At 41.2% G+C, this 17444-nt stretch overlaps 1 protein-coding gene across 1 annotated transcript in view; it reads left to right on the forward strand.

Annotated features, from left to right (window-relative positions):
- The window catches only part of ntng1a (netrin g1a), a 65510-nt gene that overhangs the window by 41253 nt on the left and 6813 nt on the right, over positions 1–17444 (forward strand). The window contains exons 3-5 of the mRNA XM_030767606.1: positions 2901–3073; positions 9965–9991; positions 16597–16764. Of these exons, the coding sequence (XP_030623466.1) occupies positions 2901–3073; positions 9965–9991; positions 16597–16764 (368 nt within the window). The remainder of the gene's footprint in view (positions 1–2900; positions 3074–9964; positions 9992–16596; positions 16765–17444) is intronic.

Below are 17444 nucleotides of genomic sequence, written 5' to 3' on the forward strand. Positions count from 1 at the left end.
TTCATAATAGATATTCCTTCTGAGGAGGAGAGGCTCATTGTGAATGTAGCACGCATAGTTTGTTGGAAAAAAAAGTAATAAATGTGACCCTTGAGAACAGATATGGCATTAAAGTCTGATTAAATAAACTTTGCGGCCTTTTCAGTTTGGTCCGCTGCCACTTGCGGTCTCCCCCGAAGACCAGGTTGGGAGAGAAAGTGTTCAGTGACCGAGAGCAATGCAACCATGCCGGTGGCAAGAAAGACCCCATGAGCCCATGGTGTACTTCCTTCATTATGTCAGCACTGTGGCATGATGGGGGTGATTAAAATGTTGGCAGTGTTTAGGGATACTGAAGGTTAAATCGCACAAGACACTATGGGGAGGCTAAGACTCCCCCCTCTCTTAAAAGACCGCTCGCCCCCCCAAATACAAAAAGAGTCCATCAGACTGCCTCAGCAGAATTTCAAGCACCGATGTGCTTGAGGCCTTCAGATGTGTCAACTTTGTTGTTGTGTGGTCTCTGTGCTTCTAAGTGAGCCGCCTAGTCCTGGACGCACGTTCGTTTTTAATGCCAGAGTAATTTTAATTGGGCAAACGTTAAGATTTTCATCAGTTTATATGGTGTATGGAATTGTTAAACAAATCATAAACTTTTATTTTGCAGATTTCATATACTTATTACCTTTATAGTTCACAGATGCTGACTGTTTAATGTTTATATCGAGTTAAACAGTCCATTATAACGTGATATTTCAAGATCTGATCAGTGACTTAACAGGTGTATGGATAAACACGACACACAGACACACACACACACGCAAGATGACAAGATAAACTTCGCATAGATTGTTGACAGGCGTCAGCTGTAAGGATGGTGTCTTTGATGCTTTGGATGGTCTTGGAGCTTCATATGCCCTTCCGCAGAGCTAAAAAAAAAAAAAAGGCCATTTGGTAATGAGATGCAAATGAGACTGTCTGGAGAATAATGCCTTATCATTGATGCCATCCGTGTATACCTGCAGAGACCGAGCAGTCATTTGTCAGCGCCGAGCTCCATCTCGACGCATCATACCCATCAGGACCTCCGTGCACGTCCTCCCACACGCAGAGCAGTAATGGTTTTAATAATGCTAGGCCATATTCACGCTGGGCCGAATCTAACGCCGCCGTCAAGGATTGGATACGTCAGTTCGGGCGGTTATATGGCCGTAATCCAGCCCAGGCACCTGCCCAGACGGCCACATCAAAGTGGAGTGATTGGTGGGGGGTGGGGGGGGTGGACATCGTTTCTTTAAATTGTCATATTTATCTGCCGGATCATGCTAAGCGTCTTAAAGCCCAAAATGCTAGCTGTGACCAGATCAACAGCGCCAGCTGTCACTGAGTCTCCTCCTTCAAGCTCTTCATGATTGTTTTCCAAGCTATGTATCTGTCCTCGCTCCGATTCTCTGTCTCTCTCTTTCGTTCCCTCTCCCTCTGGGATTTACTTGGCTAGAGAGGAGCAGGATAGTAATGTCACTCAGAAAGGATATATATTTCAATTTGCACAGATCTTCATGGTATTTTCTGAAGCCTATCTGACGTAATCCATTGTATACCATATCTAACAAGATGAGAATTTCTGCTGTAACCTCTATTGTACAACGAAACTACAGTATATAATAATATTAATATCCTTAATCTATTTCTCCTCTTTTACCTCTTTGAATCCACTCCACAGAAAGTTCTGCTTATCTATTTATAAATGTAGTAAAACTCTGTGGACATAAACAGGAAAAATAATACATATTTGTGAAATCTAAACTGGTCTAACTGTGATCTATTTGTTGTATTTAGTGAGGAAAACAAGCTCTGTCTGTCTAAACCCAATATGCACATATGCTATGTAATTAACTCTTTGTACCTGATGACTGGGGTTTGGAAATCGGAGCTAAACTAGATGTTTTGGGACAAGTTATTAGATGCCATATTTCATTTGGATAAAATTCCATAAAATTTTAGCCACTTTACCTTAGAATCGACCTTTGAAAACCCTTCAGGTTTAAAGGTCTAAAAGTTTATGGTTTGAAGCTTTAAGGGTTGACAATATTCCACACCCGTGGGATGTTTTTTTTTTTCTTCTTCTTCTTCTTCTTCATTTTTTTTTATACAGTCAGGTGTTTAACTGTTTGTCTTGAAATATAAATACCACAGCGGGTTGTCAGACAATTGAAATGTCTTTACAATGATCTGATGCACCCTGTGTGTTTGTATCCATGTAGGAGAGGTTGGGAACACGCCTTAACATCCTTTCTTTGCTGCTGTTGGAGATCCCTCATTATCTTTTATCATTTCTCATGCTCGTTCTGTCCTACCCCCTGCCAATCTCTTCTTCTGGTACTGTCTTAGACCCACTTGCTACCCAAGAAGCTTTCAGCTCTTCTCCTCTTTTCTTTCCCTGCGTACAACAATTCTACCAGGCTTGTTTCACTCAGTGGGCTGGCAAGACTTCTTTTCTCTCTGATTTATCTCTCTTTTTTCTTTTTTTTTTTTCCTTCCCTTGCACAGAAAACGTGACCTTTCTGCAATTATGTCTTCTCCAGAGAGACAATTATAAGAAAGGTTATTTCTCAAGGAAAAAAAAAAGGTGTAGGGGGGAGGGGGTAATAGTGTGGCTTTTGTAGAATTTTACATGTTGTTTGCTCAGTTGGAAGTCATTTTTAGGAAACTGCAGCACACACCAAAGTATGTTTTGTTGAAATGCAAATAATGTCCAAGGTCTTTCCGGCCTTGGAGTGTATTTTTCATACCCTTCTGTCCACCCCACCCCATCCCCAGTATCACTCTTTACAGTAACTGAATTATGTGATCGAAAAACCACGTATATATATATATTTTTTTTTTTTTTGCTTAATTTCATATTTTCCCTTCCTTGACAGATGCAAGTGCAACCTTCATGCCAACAGTTGCATCTTTGACAAAGAGAAGTTGAGTTGTGAGTGTGAACACAATACCACAGGGCCAGACTGTGGGCGCTGCAAACGGAATTACCAGGGCCGGGCGTGGAGTGCTGGTTCCTATCTTCCCATCCCCAAGGGCACAGCAAATATCTGTAAGTTCTACATCCAGAACATACACACACACACACACACACACACACACACACACACACACACAATACTTCCCTGTAAATGTGTCTTTAGGGGGACAAAAGCAGAGGACTCTGAGTATCGAGGCATTCATATCCTTTTTTTTTGGTCAGCCAAGCATGTCTGTTGAGCCTGCCCTAACTTTGACAATGGATCTGCTCTCTCTATAGACCTCATTAACCCACTTTCAACTCCATCTGGAAAACCGACCCTTAATAAACAACAACATATGCATTAGTTAGTGCTACGCTAATGCTATATACATCTCTCTACTCTTTTATCTCTGAATATGCATTTCACAGTAAGTGCTTTTACATCAGTTTGTAGTAGAAATTAACTGAGTCTGACTGAGGGAAAATTAGGGATGGGAATGAAAAATGTTTAGACTATTACAAGCTAACTGCTAGCCGTCAGAAGCTTATGTAGCTAATAATACAAGCCATGGGAATACTTACATACAGTCTAGTGATGCTCAGATGGTGGACTTTAGCTGTCTAGTTATGCTCAGATGGTAGACTTTAGCTGTCCTCAAACACAATGCTTCAAGGACACACATAAAATGGAAACAGTGTTGTGAGAAAGCAACACAACAGACTGATTAACTAAATTGTGTGCATGTTAGCAAGATTTTGAGTTTCATTGTTGCAAGCTGTATGATTATATCCACTTTGGACGCGTTCTCTCTCTCTCTCTGTGTGTGTGTGTGTGTGTGTGTGTGTTTGTTTCCTGCGGTACCATTGTGTGTTCTTCCCAACCACTGATGCAGTTTATGAGTTTGAGAGTGGGCCTGGATGGTCATTTGAGGCTTAGACTAACTGGGCATTACTAATACTTTCAACAGCCGCCATCCAAAACTGAGAGACAGTCTTTCTTTAAACTTGATTATCATGCTTGGGAGAGGGATAAAAAAAAAAAAAAGAAATTATAATGCATTAATGTTCTTCTCCCCATAGAATAAAGATAATTCATGTTTCTGACAGAAAAACTTCTCCTTACAATTTATTATTTCCAAAACCATTCACCGCCAAATCTGGCCCTTTCTCTGCTGTGTTGTGTTCACAGCACAGAGAACATATGGCACACTGATTGAGACAAATTAGACGGAGATGGAAATACGATTAAGGCTTAATATCTTTTTATGACATACATTAAGTCATCTGATATGCTTAAAAAGCAGCTTTGAATCATTAACCAATGAGCAGTCTTGCGTACATGTGGCAGTGTCATTTCTTCCATCAGAAGGCCTTCTGAAGGCTGAACTCAGAGCGATGAGGAGGAAAGAAGACCTGTGTGTAGCTGAAGGATAGAAAAGTGTGTATCGCTGCCTGTCACGGAGCAGTCATCCCTCCGGGATGTAACCATGTTCTCAGTTTGTGTCGGAGAGGGATCAGTCTGAGAATTACCTTTGACAGTCCATTTCTGCCATACACAAGCACAGAGGAGAGGGCCATGCCGCCATTTCCTTCTCTTTTGCAAGAGTGCAGACATCAATATACAGGCTTCTCTGAATGACAATTTCTGTCACGTTGTTGGTTATGAGAAAAACCCCTGTATCCACATAGAATGTCAGGTATATATATATATATATACATCTACACATAGCACATTCCTCCTGAAATCACACAATCTATTTTAAACTTGGAGACGGAACAAGCGTAACTGTGAAAGAAGATGGATTCATCAGTAAGAGTTAAATTGCTTAGCATAGTTTCAGCCCACAAGTAACGTGTTTATTCCTTCCAGTTTGTCGTTATATGGAACTGTTTATTTTTAAAAAACAGTTATTATAGGCGCACAGCATGAGTGATCAATTATAATGGATTTTGTTTTGATATTCCAATTTTCTTTCATATTTTTGAGGGAATCGTATTGAACATTTTATGCTCAAGAATTCCCCATGTCCTTGAAGGATTAGGCACCGCATGTTGAACCACTGAAATCAAACTGAACTGAAGGTGTAATTTACCTCAGATCAAAGCTCTAAAGAAGAACCGGGTACCACTGTGAATTTGCCTGGGGTTTTGAAAACTGCTCAAGGCCCTAGACCTCTGTAACGTTGGGATGAAGGCCAAACGTAACGTAAGCTTTTTATGTGACTTATTGATTTTTAGTGCTTTTTAACATTTAATTATTCTCTGTTACGGTGCTCCTTACAGCATCTAGCATATACATCACAGTTAACAAGATCTACGTAGGCTACACAGAGAGGGTGAGAGAGTGAGCATGGGAGAGGGGGAGAGAGAGAGAGAGAGAGAGAGATTTGTATGAAAATACCATGAAGATGTATGGGAGAACGCAGTATACAGGACTAACAAGATATTGGGGGATAAACTGAGACACAAGATTCCTAATACTCCTTTCCTTCAGCCCGGCTTAACTCGGCAGAGCAAAAAGAAGGAAGGAGAAGAAAAAAAGAAAGGCTTCACATCTGGAGGTTACGGTCACAATCCGAGCAAATGACTATCTACATAAGCAGAACCCTATAACAACCAGTCTCTGTTTTTTGTGTTTTAATTAGAGCACATTAGTGCAGAACTGCCAGATGTCACTGTGCTTGTTGGTGGTTCTGGGCGTTCTTGAATCAAATGGTGCCACCAATGCACCGCTGAGAATACAACAGATGCAGTGTAGTTCCTATCCCCTTTGCTCACACACCTAAATGCTTCTCCATCTAACTCTCTCCTCCATCGCGGCTACATTTTAACAGAACAGTTGAGAAAGACGCAGGTCTTTATACTGTACGTTTTTTCAATATTTAACATTCGCCCACCTTAAAGTAAATGATGACGCGGCGAAAAGGTGCTAAGCGAAGTCTGTTTAGGAAAAAGGGGGTCTTGCGCTGTAATTAAGAGGAGTCCCCATAACTGTGCTCTGGAGTGTTTTAAGGATGCTGTAATTACAGTTATCTGCAAGGACAGGTGGCTATTGTGTCTCCTACATTATAGAGAGGAGTTGTTAGTACTGTTTATGTAAAGTAATTATTCAGTTTAACATTTTTAACTCCTAACGCCAGCCCCAACGGGTTTCACACACCCTTCTATTTTCTGTTGTATTTCCCAGTGGCGTTGGGTTTTTCTGCATGGAATCCTGATCCTCTACCTACACCTTCACCGTCTCTCTCTCTCTTACTCCTTTCCCTCTATTTCTCCCTTGCTCCCTTGCTCCCTCTCTCTCTCTCTCTCTCTCTCTCTCTCTCCTCTCTCCTCTCTCTCTCTCACACTCTGTGTGTGTGTGTGTGTGTGTATGTGTGAGTGTGTTTTGTTTCATGCTCTGTGTATTCTCTCCTGGGACCACGGCTTGTTTATTTTGCCTTTTCCACATATGCAGCTGCAGCAGTAATCTCTCTTTCAAATATTTGTTTCTTCTGTCTCCGGATTTCTCCGCCGTCGCTCCTGTGTCTCTGTCACATTTTCAGAATGTGAACTGTGCCTCTCACTCAGCACTGCCGCTGTTTTCCACTTGCCACGTTCAATACAAATCTATTCTCTTTTTCCCCACCTGTAAGACACACAGAAGGAGCTGCTACTTATTCTGGCAAAGGCACGGTGTAATTGTGCTCCAGAGAAAACCCGTAGAATTACTTAAGGTGGTCCGTGGTGCGGATCGGCAAAATACCTTTCCGACACGTTATGCTCTCCATGGCTTGTGCCTTGGAGAAGAAAAACACACAAACACACACACACATACACAATGGACTGCCAGGGGACATGTGCAGCTTAGAAAAAAAGAAAGAAAAAAAAAAAAACAATTACCAACTTTGCCAGTGGTGGACATTTTTGGAGATAAGCTTTTCTGGAGCGCCCAGGTGGACACAAAGCAAACAGAAGAAGACACTGTGAAGGTCAGAATCCTGTTTTTTACCAGAAAAAAAATATAATGAGGCCAACAGGCATTCACTATCATTTCAATGACACAAGCAGAGGCAAAAGAAAAATAAATAAAGGGAAAAAAATGTAAAGGGAAAAAAATGAAGGCAACGCTTAACGCCTTGGGCAAAGGTATCCTTTCCCTGACTCAAGCAGTGGGTGGTTAATTGGCAGATCAGCACTCCAATGGGAAATGGTTAGGCCATCACAGTTTTTGCGGTCAGCCAATGGTTGTCCCCGGAGCTTGGTAACTTGGCTGGCAGATGAGTGTATTATGTAGGCCAAAACAGATCTCGCCCAGGTTGGGTTAATTGCATCCCATCATTCATTGGGAGGAAGCCTGAAAAATTAACTGTCAGCACAACATGTGTTTAGGTATATGTGGGTGTATGCTTTCTTCCTTTTTTCCTTCGTTGTTTTTTTTTTCTCTCTAGCATTTTTTTTCTTTTTCCCACTCAGGTGCTTACAACAATGTGGGTGTGTTTTGACAACATAATTGCCTGGATGTATTGAAATGGAGTCACTTATATAGAAGTGGTTTTAACAACTGGAGGGAAATGTAATATGGTGAAAATGAGGTGATATTTTTGATTTCAATTCAGTACCGGTGTGCTGCCTTTTCCCATGAGTCTTTGTTTTAGGTTCCTCTCCAGTGAAAATTTTTTAAGGCAGAGCAGTCAGCTTTGTGAAAAAGTGCAGCTGTTAACCTTACTTAGTTTTGACAGCTAATTATGAGAATAGATTAATATGTATGTACATGTATTATGTATCCTGCTATGTCTTTCTTTCTTTCTTTCTCTCTTTCTTTCTGCTTCTTTTCACGTTCTCTACCTCTGACTGCCTCTCTATTCTATGTCTTTTTAAATATGCTCTCTGTAAAGACTTCTTGTGTGTGTGTGTGTGTGTGTGTGTGTGTCCAGTGCACTCCTTTTCAGCTCATGTTCTGTAGCTAGAGATGGGTGACCTTACAGAGTCTGAAAAGTGAAGATGATAAAATCAATGAAATGTGCAATAAACATAAGCAGTCTAATGCGTTCCTGTATTGGACTACACAATTAGATTTCTGTTATGGAGCTTAATGGAGAGATTCACCAGGTGAAGCGGATTGGATATGATGTTGATTGAAAATTAATCTAATGACTGGACACATGATATTTAGCATCTGTCTCAGACCAAGGGGTTCTCCATCAGGAGACAGTTAACATAAAGAGGTAATACTAGCCGCGCAGTAAACTGGAAAATAAATATAAATAAACTGTTAGTCAAAAGCTGAGTTTGTCCTCAAAGGCACATTGTTCTGCAGTGCCATGTCCATGAGCTGAGCATGTAGGTGCTGTATTACATTTCAGGTGCTATTTAGCAAGTATAGATAGCTCTGTATACATTTCTGCCGAGTCAGCGACGTCCCCAGTTCGTATGATTTTGTCATCGTTTCACTGCAACCCCCATAACAGCAATACAACCTAATATATCCTTTCATCGCCCCAGATTCACAACCAACAGTGAAATGGTACTGCTTACTTATATTAGTTCATTATTTCTTTTTTCTCTTAGACCTGCATTTTTGTTGACACAGAATAATTACTACAAGCTCAAGTAGAATCTAAGCTTTAGGAAAAAAAAAAGGTTGAAACCTTATATTGTATTAGAATATATATTCATAGAGATACTCTGAGGTGTTCAAAGGTGCCTTCTGCTTTCAAAACTTTTTCTTTTCTTCTTTTCATTGCACAGTCTATGAAGGACACTTTTTCAAAGTAAATGCTTGAGACTGAATTCTTTTATTTTGAACATGAATGCTCTTAAACACAGCAGTAGAAGAAATGGTAGCTGTCTTTATGAAGTTCCAGTATGTAGTCTTGAACAGTAAACCCCCTCTTTTTATTCCTCTCTCTCTCTCTCTCTCTCTCTCTCTCCCTCTCTCTCTCTGTCTCCAGACGTTCCATTTGCCCAATCACTCAGTCATTTTTCACCTCCTCCCAAAAGGTCATAAATTTGGCTCCTAACTATCCCTGTCAAACAGGGATCAGAGAGAAAGATTAGACAACGTGAACCAGATCGATGTCACATGGCAGGGGTTCCGCCTGCCGCCCCCAAATGACAGCGTGAGAGAGTTGGCCCTTCAGAGAAACAGAGAAAGAGAAAGAAAGAATAAGACAGAGAGAGAGAGAAAGAGAGAGAATTAGAAAGAAGTGAGAAGAGAAAGAATTTTAACAGAAAATGTGTCTGAAGCAGTGTTGTGGCCGAACCATCCATTCACTTCATGATGCTAAGCCCTGCACAATATTATTTATTATTTAACTTATTTCACTTCTCTGCATTTTCTTTCTGTACATAACCTGTACACAAATATCACCAGACTCCCTGCTGTTGTAACTGACTACTTGTCAACAGCAATGACAAAATACACACAGACACACACACACACTGGGACGGACCTCAGGACTACACTCCCCCAGTTCAAATGTAAAATCAATGACAATCAAACAGCAATAAAAAAAACTCATGAGAAAACTGGTAATGTCAGCTTTGTCAACGTGTTGAGATGTCCACTTAAACAAATATGCCGATATTTCCAAGTATTTGTCATCATAAGACAGAATGGTAATCTCAGTTCAACAGTGGGTGGTAATGAAAGAGCATCTCTTGCTATTAAAAACTAAAACCTTTTTTCTTCTTTTTGTTTGGTTCTCTGCTTTGAATTGTTTTAATTTTGGTTGTTTAGTCACACAGTCAATGATTTAGAAGAGACGGGTACATTAAAAAAGGATGAAGTGCATGGCATTCCTTCTTAAACATTTGACATACGTCAGTATCTTTTAGCGAGCAGGATCCTAGCCTTCAACTGAAGGACTTTTCTAAAATTCACTGTTTATACTTTATCTCTGAGTGGTTATGTCATCTGTTTGTAAAAACTGTAAACTTATGCAGTGTCTTTTCTTTTCTTATTTTCCTTTTTTTGTTGTTGTTGTTGTTGCTCTCTTTTAGGTGTTCCAAACAACGTCGGGCCAGTTAGTAAGTAAACAAATTCACCGCAGTGAAAAAAACGAGATGCATGAAAATGCTTTGGCTTCGCTCATCATATCCCATAAGTCCACCTAGTGCTAAACGCTCATTTCTGATGTAAGGGTCTGCTGAGTTTCAACCATACGGTGATAACTGGACTGAAAGTGCTCCTTCTGACAGGGATTAGTTTTGTTTCCAGGTAACAGTCATATAACTCATGGCCACCTAGATTGTGGGTGTGGGTTGCATTAATTTACATTCAAGAGACAGCAGAGGAGAAGAATGGATGTTTTTGTATGCATACAAAAAAAATGTGGTTTTTTTTCTCCCCGAGTCTTATTTCTTCATATGTATTATAAATAAATGGCACATATACTTATTGAAGTCAGAGACCTCTCCACAAGTGGAATATGGGAAAGGTCATTTTAATATGAGCACTGCAGCACTGCGTGGTATTATCTGGAGCTGCAAGGGGCCCCGGGAGCCGACAGACAGCTAGAGTTACTGCAGCTGGGAGGCTCAATAGGAAAACAGGAGCCACAGAAATATTGAACAAGTCAAAGTGCATTCAAAGCCCAGCTGTTTCCACATCAATCGCCTCTCCCCGGTGCATCTGGAAGCTTCTTTGCGGGTGGGTGGTTGGGAGGGTGCGTGTGTGTGTGTGTGTGTGTGTGTGTGTGTGTTTGGGGTAGGAGGAGGGGTTGGTGCACCCCTGTTCGTATTAAAGATCAGAAATGCGCTGTGTAATATCAGCCACATGTCGAGAATGGATGAGCCAGTATGAGAAAAATGCTCAGATTTGGTCCTGAAACACCTCTGCAGATTAAGTCAGTATTTTTGAAAGGCATAGGTATTTTTGGATCCTTTTTTACAAAAGCTGCCCCTTTGTTTTGATCATCTGCTAACTTTTTGCAACATGAAGGAGACACTCTCTACCAGTCCAATATTATGGAATGTATTTGGCGTATATGAATTTATATTACCAACAGATATTTGATAATGAACATATTGATTCATGTGTTAACTTGTGGACCGCAGTTTTTAATTGAATTAACATCTTTTCAGTCGATTAGATTCCTAGGTCTCTTAGCCTTGCACAGTATGTATATTAGAATGTATTGGAAGGTCAATATTCAAATCAGTATTTGGAATCAGTACTTGAAACAGCTGGACTAAAGATGTATGAGTGAAATATCACGTAAGAGCGGAAATGAGCGTTTGACCAAAGTGGACAGTCACTTTTCTACTCGTACCCCTTCTGTCCCTGCTTACTTCTCAATGCCAACTTTCCTCAAGCATGTGCCACGCTATCTTTCCTCTGCATGACCTTCACACTCACACTGTCCCTCCAGACATCGCCCTCCCCCTCCCCCCCTCCACCCCACGCAGCCTCCCGTCCCAGACGTCATCCTCCAGTCCTCAGTGGAGAACACGACTGCACCTGCATTTATTCATTACACAGTAAGGACACACTTCAAGCCAGTCTTCCATTCAGTCTCAGCTAGGCCACGCTCACAAGCACTCTTTCAATAGTTTTTTCATTATTATTATTATTATTATTATTATTATTATTATTATTATTATTATTATTTTCTATCAAGAGGACCCATAATCTCATTAATGACCTGTCTGCACAGTTTCTCCTCCTGCAGTGGTGAATGTTTCATGAGGAGGATATAAACAAAACAAAACAAAATTTTGTACAGTTCGTGTTACCTTCTGCAGACTTGCAGAAATTAGGAATAATCCAACGTCCTTGAGGACGATAAAACTTGCTCCAAAACTTCACTAGAGAGAAAAGGGCTGTTTTTCTCCTACTGTTGTTTGAGGATAATTAAATTCTTTATTGACTTTTCTCAATTCTATTTTCAAGTTAATTAAACCAGCTAAAATTGCCAAATGCAGACATTACGGATTAGATTAATATTTTAAAATGCCATTCTGGCAGTGTAAGATTCTGTGCTAAGAGGAGAATAATATTGATTACAATTTGTCACATCTGGCTCACCTTCGCATATCTAAAATTTTCCCAACAAAACAACAAATGCAAAACCGAATATGAGATGAATTGGACCAACTTATCCACTGTTATAGAATTAATATGTTTTATTACCTTTAGGGATTGAAGATTTTGGGGCCCTTGAGATAAACAGCTATTACCAATGCAAGTGCTACCTTTATATTAAAGACACGGAGAGCTGTGCTTGTGTTATCCATTTTAATACTGGGTTTTCCCCCACTGTCCTCAACACACACTGATAATAAAGAATAGCAAAGTGTGTCCGCTCTGTTTTGGTCTGTTCGGTTCTCAGCACCCAGCCGGGGAAAATTCCCATGAGAGGGCAAGTCCGCCGCAAAACCGAAGAAGTTCACAATTTTTCTTACTCTGATTACATATGCACACACGATCACAGCCATTTTCAGCTGTTGTCATGCTTTTCTTGGTCTTGGATAATTTAAATGGAAGATGTCAGACTCAAGCCGAGATCAGGCCTGTTTGCACTGAAATTTGGACCCTTTCAAACCTCACGTAAAAGAAATTGAAATGTTTGTCTTTTGTGGACTTGCCCTTTTTAGGCTGCTGATGGGTTTTCACTGATTGTGTCACAAAATCTCACTGATAAAAATACTTTTCTTTTGAAACACCATTCATTTTAGTTCCTTTCATAAAATACCATTGGAGCTTGAACTGAAAACAATACAAAGAATGAAAATCCATTCAACAAACTGAAAATCTTTTAATCATACAATAATTCTTGACAATAGCTTGCGCTTGAGTGTCAGGAGGCTCTATTCAACATAGATACCGGCGAGAAATATCAACTTGACTCGTACCTGACTTGTTTCATTATTTTTCTTTCTCTTTTTTTTGTTTAAACCAAAATCCAAGGACTACTCATGTTACATATCCCTTTACAAATTGTCTCTGTGGTCCACATACCTCTTTGTGTGCCTGTCTGCATGCACACTGAAGTATCCTTAAAGAGAAAGAGAAGAGTTGCTCCTCTTCAAATCAACACTCCTCACTGGAAACCCTACCTTTCCTTTGCCCACTGATCATATGACCACACACACACACACACACTGAGTTCAGCCACGAAGCAGCACACAAAGACTGAACGATGTTTTTGAGTTGGGAGAAAAGGAGGGAGGGAGGGGTCTCAGAGGGAGGGGCTTGGGGCTTCGGCCTTTCGTGCTGCCTCTGGTTCTGATAAGAGATGCCTTCATCCCTTGCCTGCCAACACTGCCACTATTTCCCCTTTCCGAGGAAATAAAGAATTGTATGTAATTATGGAGGTTACGCCCAATGATCAGTCATCTCCACCCCCGGACTCTCGCATTACTTATTCATTGTTATTCTTTCTTCCAGAAATATACCGTAATTAGATATTGATTGAATGATCAATCTTGATGAATTAAGCCGACACCTCGTTCAAAACCAAGCTTTTCTATGGATGGCTAAACGTATGACTTCAATGTGCACTATACCACGGCTTGCACAATATAGTCTCAAACAGATTTTTTTTTTTTTTTGTCTTTTTCTGTTGCTGTCATTTTTTTTTTTTAATTTTGTTTTATTTTACCATTATCCCTCTAAAACATCCCCATTACGGCAAAAGTAAGCCATGAAACTGCACAATTACATACAATGTCTGAAAGGTGTGTGTCCAACTGGTCTTGGGATGAATTTTGCTCGTCCGTGTCAGGCTTGGCAGTTCTATGTGGTGCAAGAGAGTTTCTGTTACGAGCCAAGTCGAAGATGTATGTGTAGCTGTCTCTATGTCCATTGGTCAAAGCCAAACCCACTCTAGTGCATCTGACACACAGCAGACAGTGCATTCTAATAACTCCTGGTTTCTCCTGATTGCATGCAGTTCGGCAGAATGTTTCTTCCCTAGGGGTTGCTAACCGAAACCAAGGTAGGCTATACCTCCAACTAAGATCTCCCTTATACAGCAGCCCTGGTCTGCAGAAACTGTGAAATTTAATGAAAGAAAAAAAAAAAAAACAGTTTTTGGGTAGTTTTCACATTTGGTGGTTTGTTTGTGGAGAGGTCTGACATTCCAAAAATGGAAGTTCTTTTATTTTTGTTTCCCTTTTTCTTTTTCACGTACGGTGAAAGAGGGTTTCTGATGCTACGGAAAGCTGTATTCAGATTACGACGTTTATTCAACAGCCAAAAGAAGCACCACGCTGTTTCTCCTCCTCAATCCCTTTCCTTTTCTGCACCAGCCTCCGTGCAAATCTGTGGCACTAGGCATACACTTCCACCCATCTAAATATCCTTTGATTATCCTCTCCATTTTAATTAGGCATGACACTTCTAGAAGACTCTCAATCCTATCTCAGTCAAGCTACGGAGAACAGGGAGGTTTCACTGAGGTTTTATGTAGATTGATTTCAGACAATCTCAAGTTAATCCATTGTGCAGATGTGCTGCTGGAATTGTCTCACAAACAACTGGCTTGTATTTAGTCATTCACAGTAACAGCAGTCAGAGCAGCTGGATGTCATAGGGCATTTATGGGGAAAAGGCATTAGAAGGAGGGATGAGGGGATGGGTGGCTGAAACTAAATAATGGATGCTTGTTGGGTTTCCTTTTTTTCCCCCTCCACTTGTGATTTTGACTGAGGGAAATTTTTGGTGGTAGCAGAGGGATCTGCTTTGTTGAGACAGTACATGATGACACCGGAGGGAAATGAACCCAAATGGCTTTTTCTTTGACACAGTTTGAGTTTGAGCTTTTTTTCTAAAGAGAAATCACCAGTGCAAAACTTACAAATTCAAGTGCAAAAACTTGTATTATTGCATTTTCTTTGTGTGTGTGTGTGTGTGTGTGTGTGTGTGTTTTCTACAAGTTTTTCATACTTATTTTCAATGTAATTTTCATCATATTCAGTACTAACTTGGTGCTTTACATGTTCAAGACTCTTCATTCAGCATTTAATTTGAAGTAAGCGGTCATATTTTTTTTGTTTGTTTATTTGTTTGTTTTTTTGTCTTTAATTTGTCCAGTAGCTCCTCAAGTTGCTTTGTCAACTGTCCCCTCTGTTCAAGTTGCAAACAGCAAGCGAGGTAGGAGTTCTGAGATTCATACAGTACCCTTGTGTGCTGACCTGTACTGCCCCTAGCTGTATGAATCTAGAATGAGCCCTGTTCGTCCCAGCCACTCAACCCTAATCTATCCCTCCCCCTCCTTTTAACCACTAATCCACCAAATACTACCTCTTTACTGTTAATGACCTGCTGATTCCTCTCTTTATCACAGTATGTGTTTGTGTCTGGGTTTGTGTCAGGGTGTGTGTGTGTGTGTGTGTGTGTGTGTGTCAGGGTGTGTGTGTTTGTGCCTATACTGAATTCCTCAGTCAGATTAACAGTGCCTCTTCACAACTGAACCAATGGGCAGTTGATCATTGCCTAATTATGGAGATATGTGTGATATAGAGAATATACTTTATAAACAAAAGCAAAAAAAAAAAAAAAAAAAATCTTGCATCCCAGGATTTTTGTTGTATCTCTGGTGAGACTTCTCAGAGAGAGACCCGCTTTCTATCTCTCCAGGTCCACCTGTATTGTAGCAGAGCATCCACCTCTGTGAGTCTTGATGACTGCTGTTCTGCCAAACGGATTTGTCAGTAATGAGAAGGTAGAGAAGCAGGATGTCCAGATATCAGGCCAGGGCAGAGTCCAGCAGCTGTCTGTGTCTGTCACGCCAGCAGAGTGTATCCGCACTGCCAGTCATAGACAGCCTGTCATGTATGGAGTGTATACTTTCAGTTAATGCAGTTTATATAAGAGTCCTGTGTTATCTTCATGGATGCACGCTCAGCTGGTTCCTTTTGGCCCGAGTGTAATGGAATGGGTAGTGTGGTGTCTTTTATTGAGTTACGTGCTTTGTTCATTTCAATATTTGCAGTGCTACAGTATAAAAGCTGTGGTTAGGCTTGTGTTTTTCCTTTTCATGTTTTTTTTTTTTTTTTGTGAAAGGAATATTGTAAACAACAGTAAACCCGACGGTTGAAACCTGCATATTCGAGGTGTTGCATAGGATTGCACGGGATGCATCTTTTTATTCCTGCATTTTAAAGTTCCAGCTCCTTCTCAAACAATTTTTTTTTTCACATAGTTATTACTTTTTTTCCCTACTTTTTTCAGACATCAATCCATCACCCGTAGAGTTAGAACTCCGTTGATGTAAATTTCAAACCACTTGGTGCAGTCACGTCTTGCCGAGGTTGAAAATTACATCCTCTCTTACTTTTTGGTATCATGTTGTTTCCATGTAACACTGCTCCTCCCCACCCCCCTCACCTTCTCATTCATTGTGGTGTGCTTGAGGCTAGCGTTTCACTAACAACGTGCTTCTCCATCATTCTCAAGGTGATCTGACATCTCACGCTGCAGGCTGCATTCATGCCAGGGCTTTGCCCGCCCTATTGACGTCCAAAGCTCATGCTAACCTCGCATGCCGCGGTGCCCCTTTTTGCCTACGCCGTCGTAGTGTGCGCACGCGCACACACACGCACGCACGCACACACACACACACACACACACATAAACACACACGCATACACACCCTAAACACGGCCCCATCTCTCTCCTTCTCTGCAAGACTGCGAATGTTTCGGCCACTCCAACCGCTGCAGCTACATCGAGCTGCTAAACTCGGTCATTTGCGTGAGCTGTAAGCACAACACTAGGGGGCAGCACTGTCAACTGTGCGAACAGGGCTACTACCGCAATGCCTCGGCAGAGCTGGACGATGAGAATGTTTGCATAGGTCAGTCAGCCCCCCCATCACATTCACCCTCCCCCATACTTCCACTGCCCCCACCAACCATCCTTCACCACACGTGCACAAGCTTAGCATTCGTATCACCAGTCATCCTACGTAAGCACACAGTGCCGCCCTCTCCCCTGGCCTCCATCTCCTCCTCTGCTTCCTGTCTTCCATCGTTCCTCCTCTCTGGGCTTTTTATCAGTCCTGTCCTGTCTGCTCTCACCCACTGCGCGTCACTCACCCTTTTGTGTTCTACATACAGCCACAATAAAACCACAGACTCGCTACTGTAAAGCATCAAAGGCAAACACAGCTCACTTGACATGTTGATACACTACACACAAATGTACTGCTGAACGCATCACAGGCTGATTGATTTATAACCAGAGGAAGGAGGGGGTTCCAACCAATCTTATGCTGCATCTGTTGTCCTCCATTCATTTGTCCCTGAGTGAGAGAGAGAGAATGAAACTCCATTACCCAAGAGTGAGTGAGGAGGAGAAGAAAAAATGGTGACAGAAAGTGAGGGAATGGCAGTGATAAAGAGAACCAGTGATACAGAGACAGAGAGAGCAAGATGGAGACAGAGAGAGTGAGAAAGAGACAGAGGGAGAGAGATGTGCAGAATGGGAAGAAACCTGTGGAAAACCTATGCAGAGAGGAAAGAAACATGCCAAAGC

Source organism: Chanos chanos, chromosome 3 (assembly GCF_902362185.1).
Source record: "Chanos chanos chromosome 3, fChaCha1.1, whole genome shotgun sequence".
Lineage (NCBI taxonomy): Eukaryota > Metazoa > Chordata > Actinopteri > Gonorynchiformes > Chanidae > Chanos > Chanos chanos.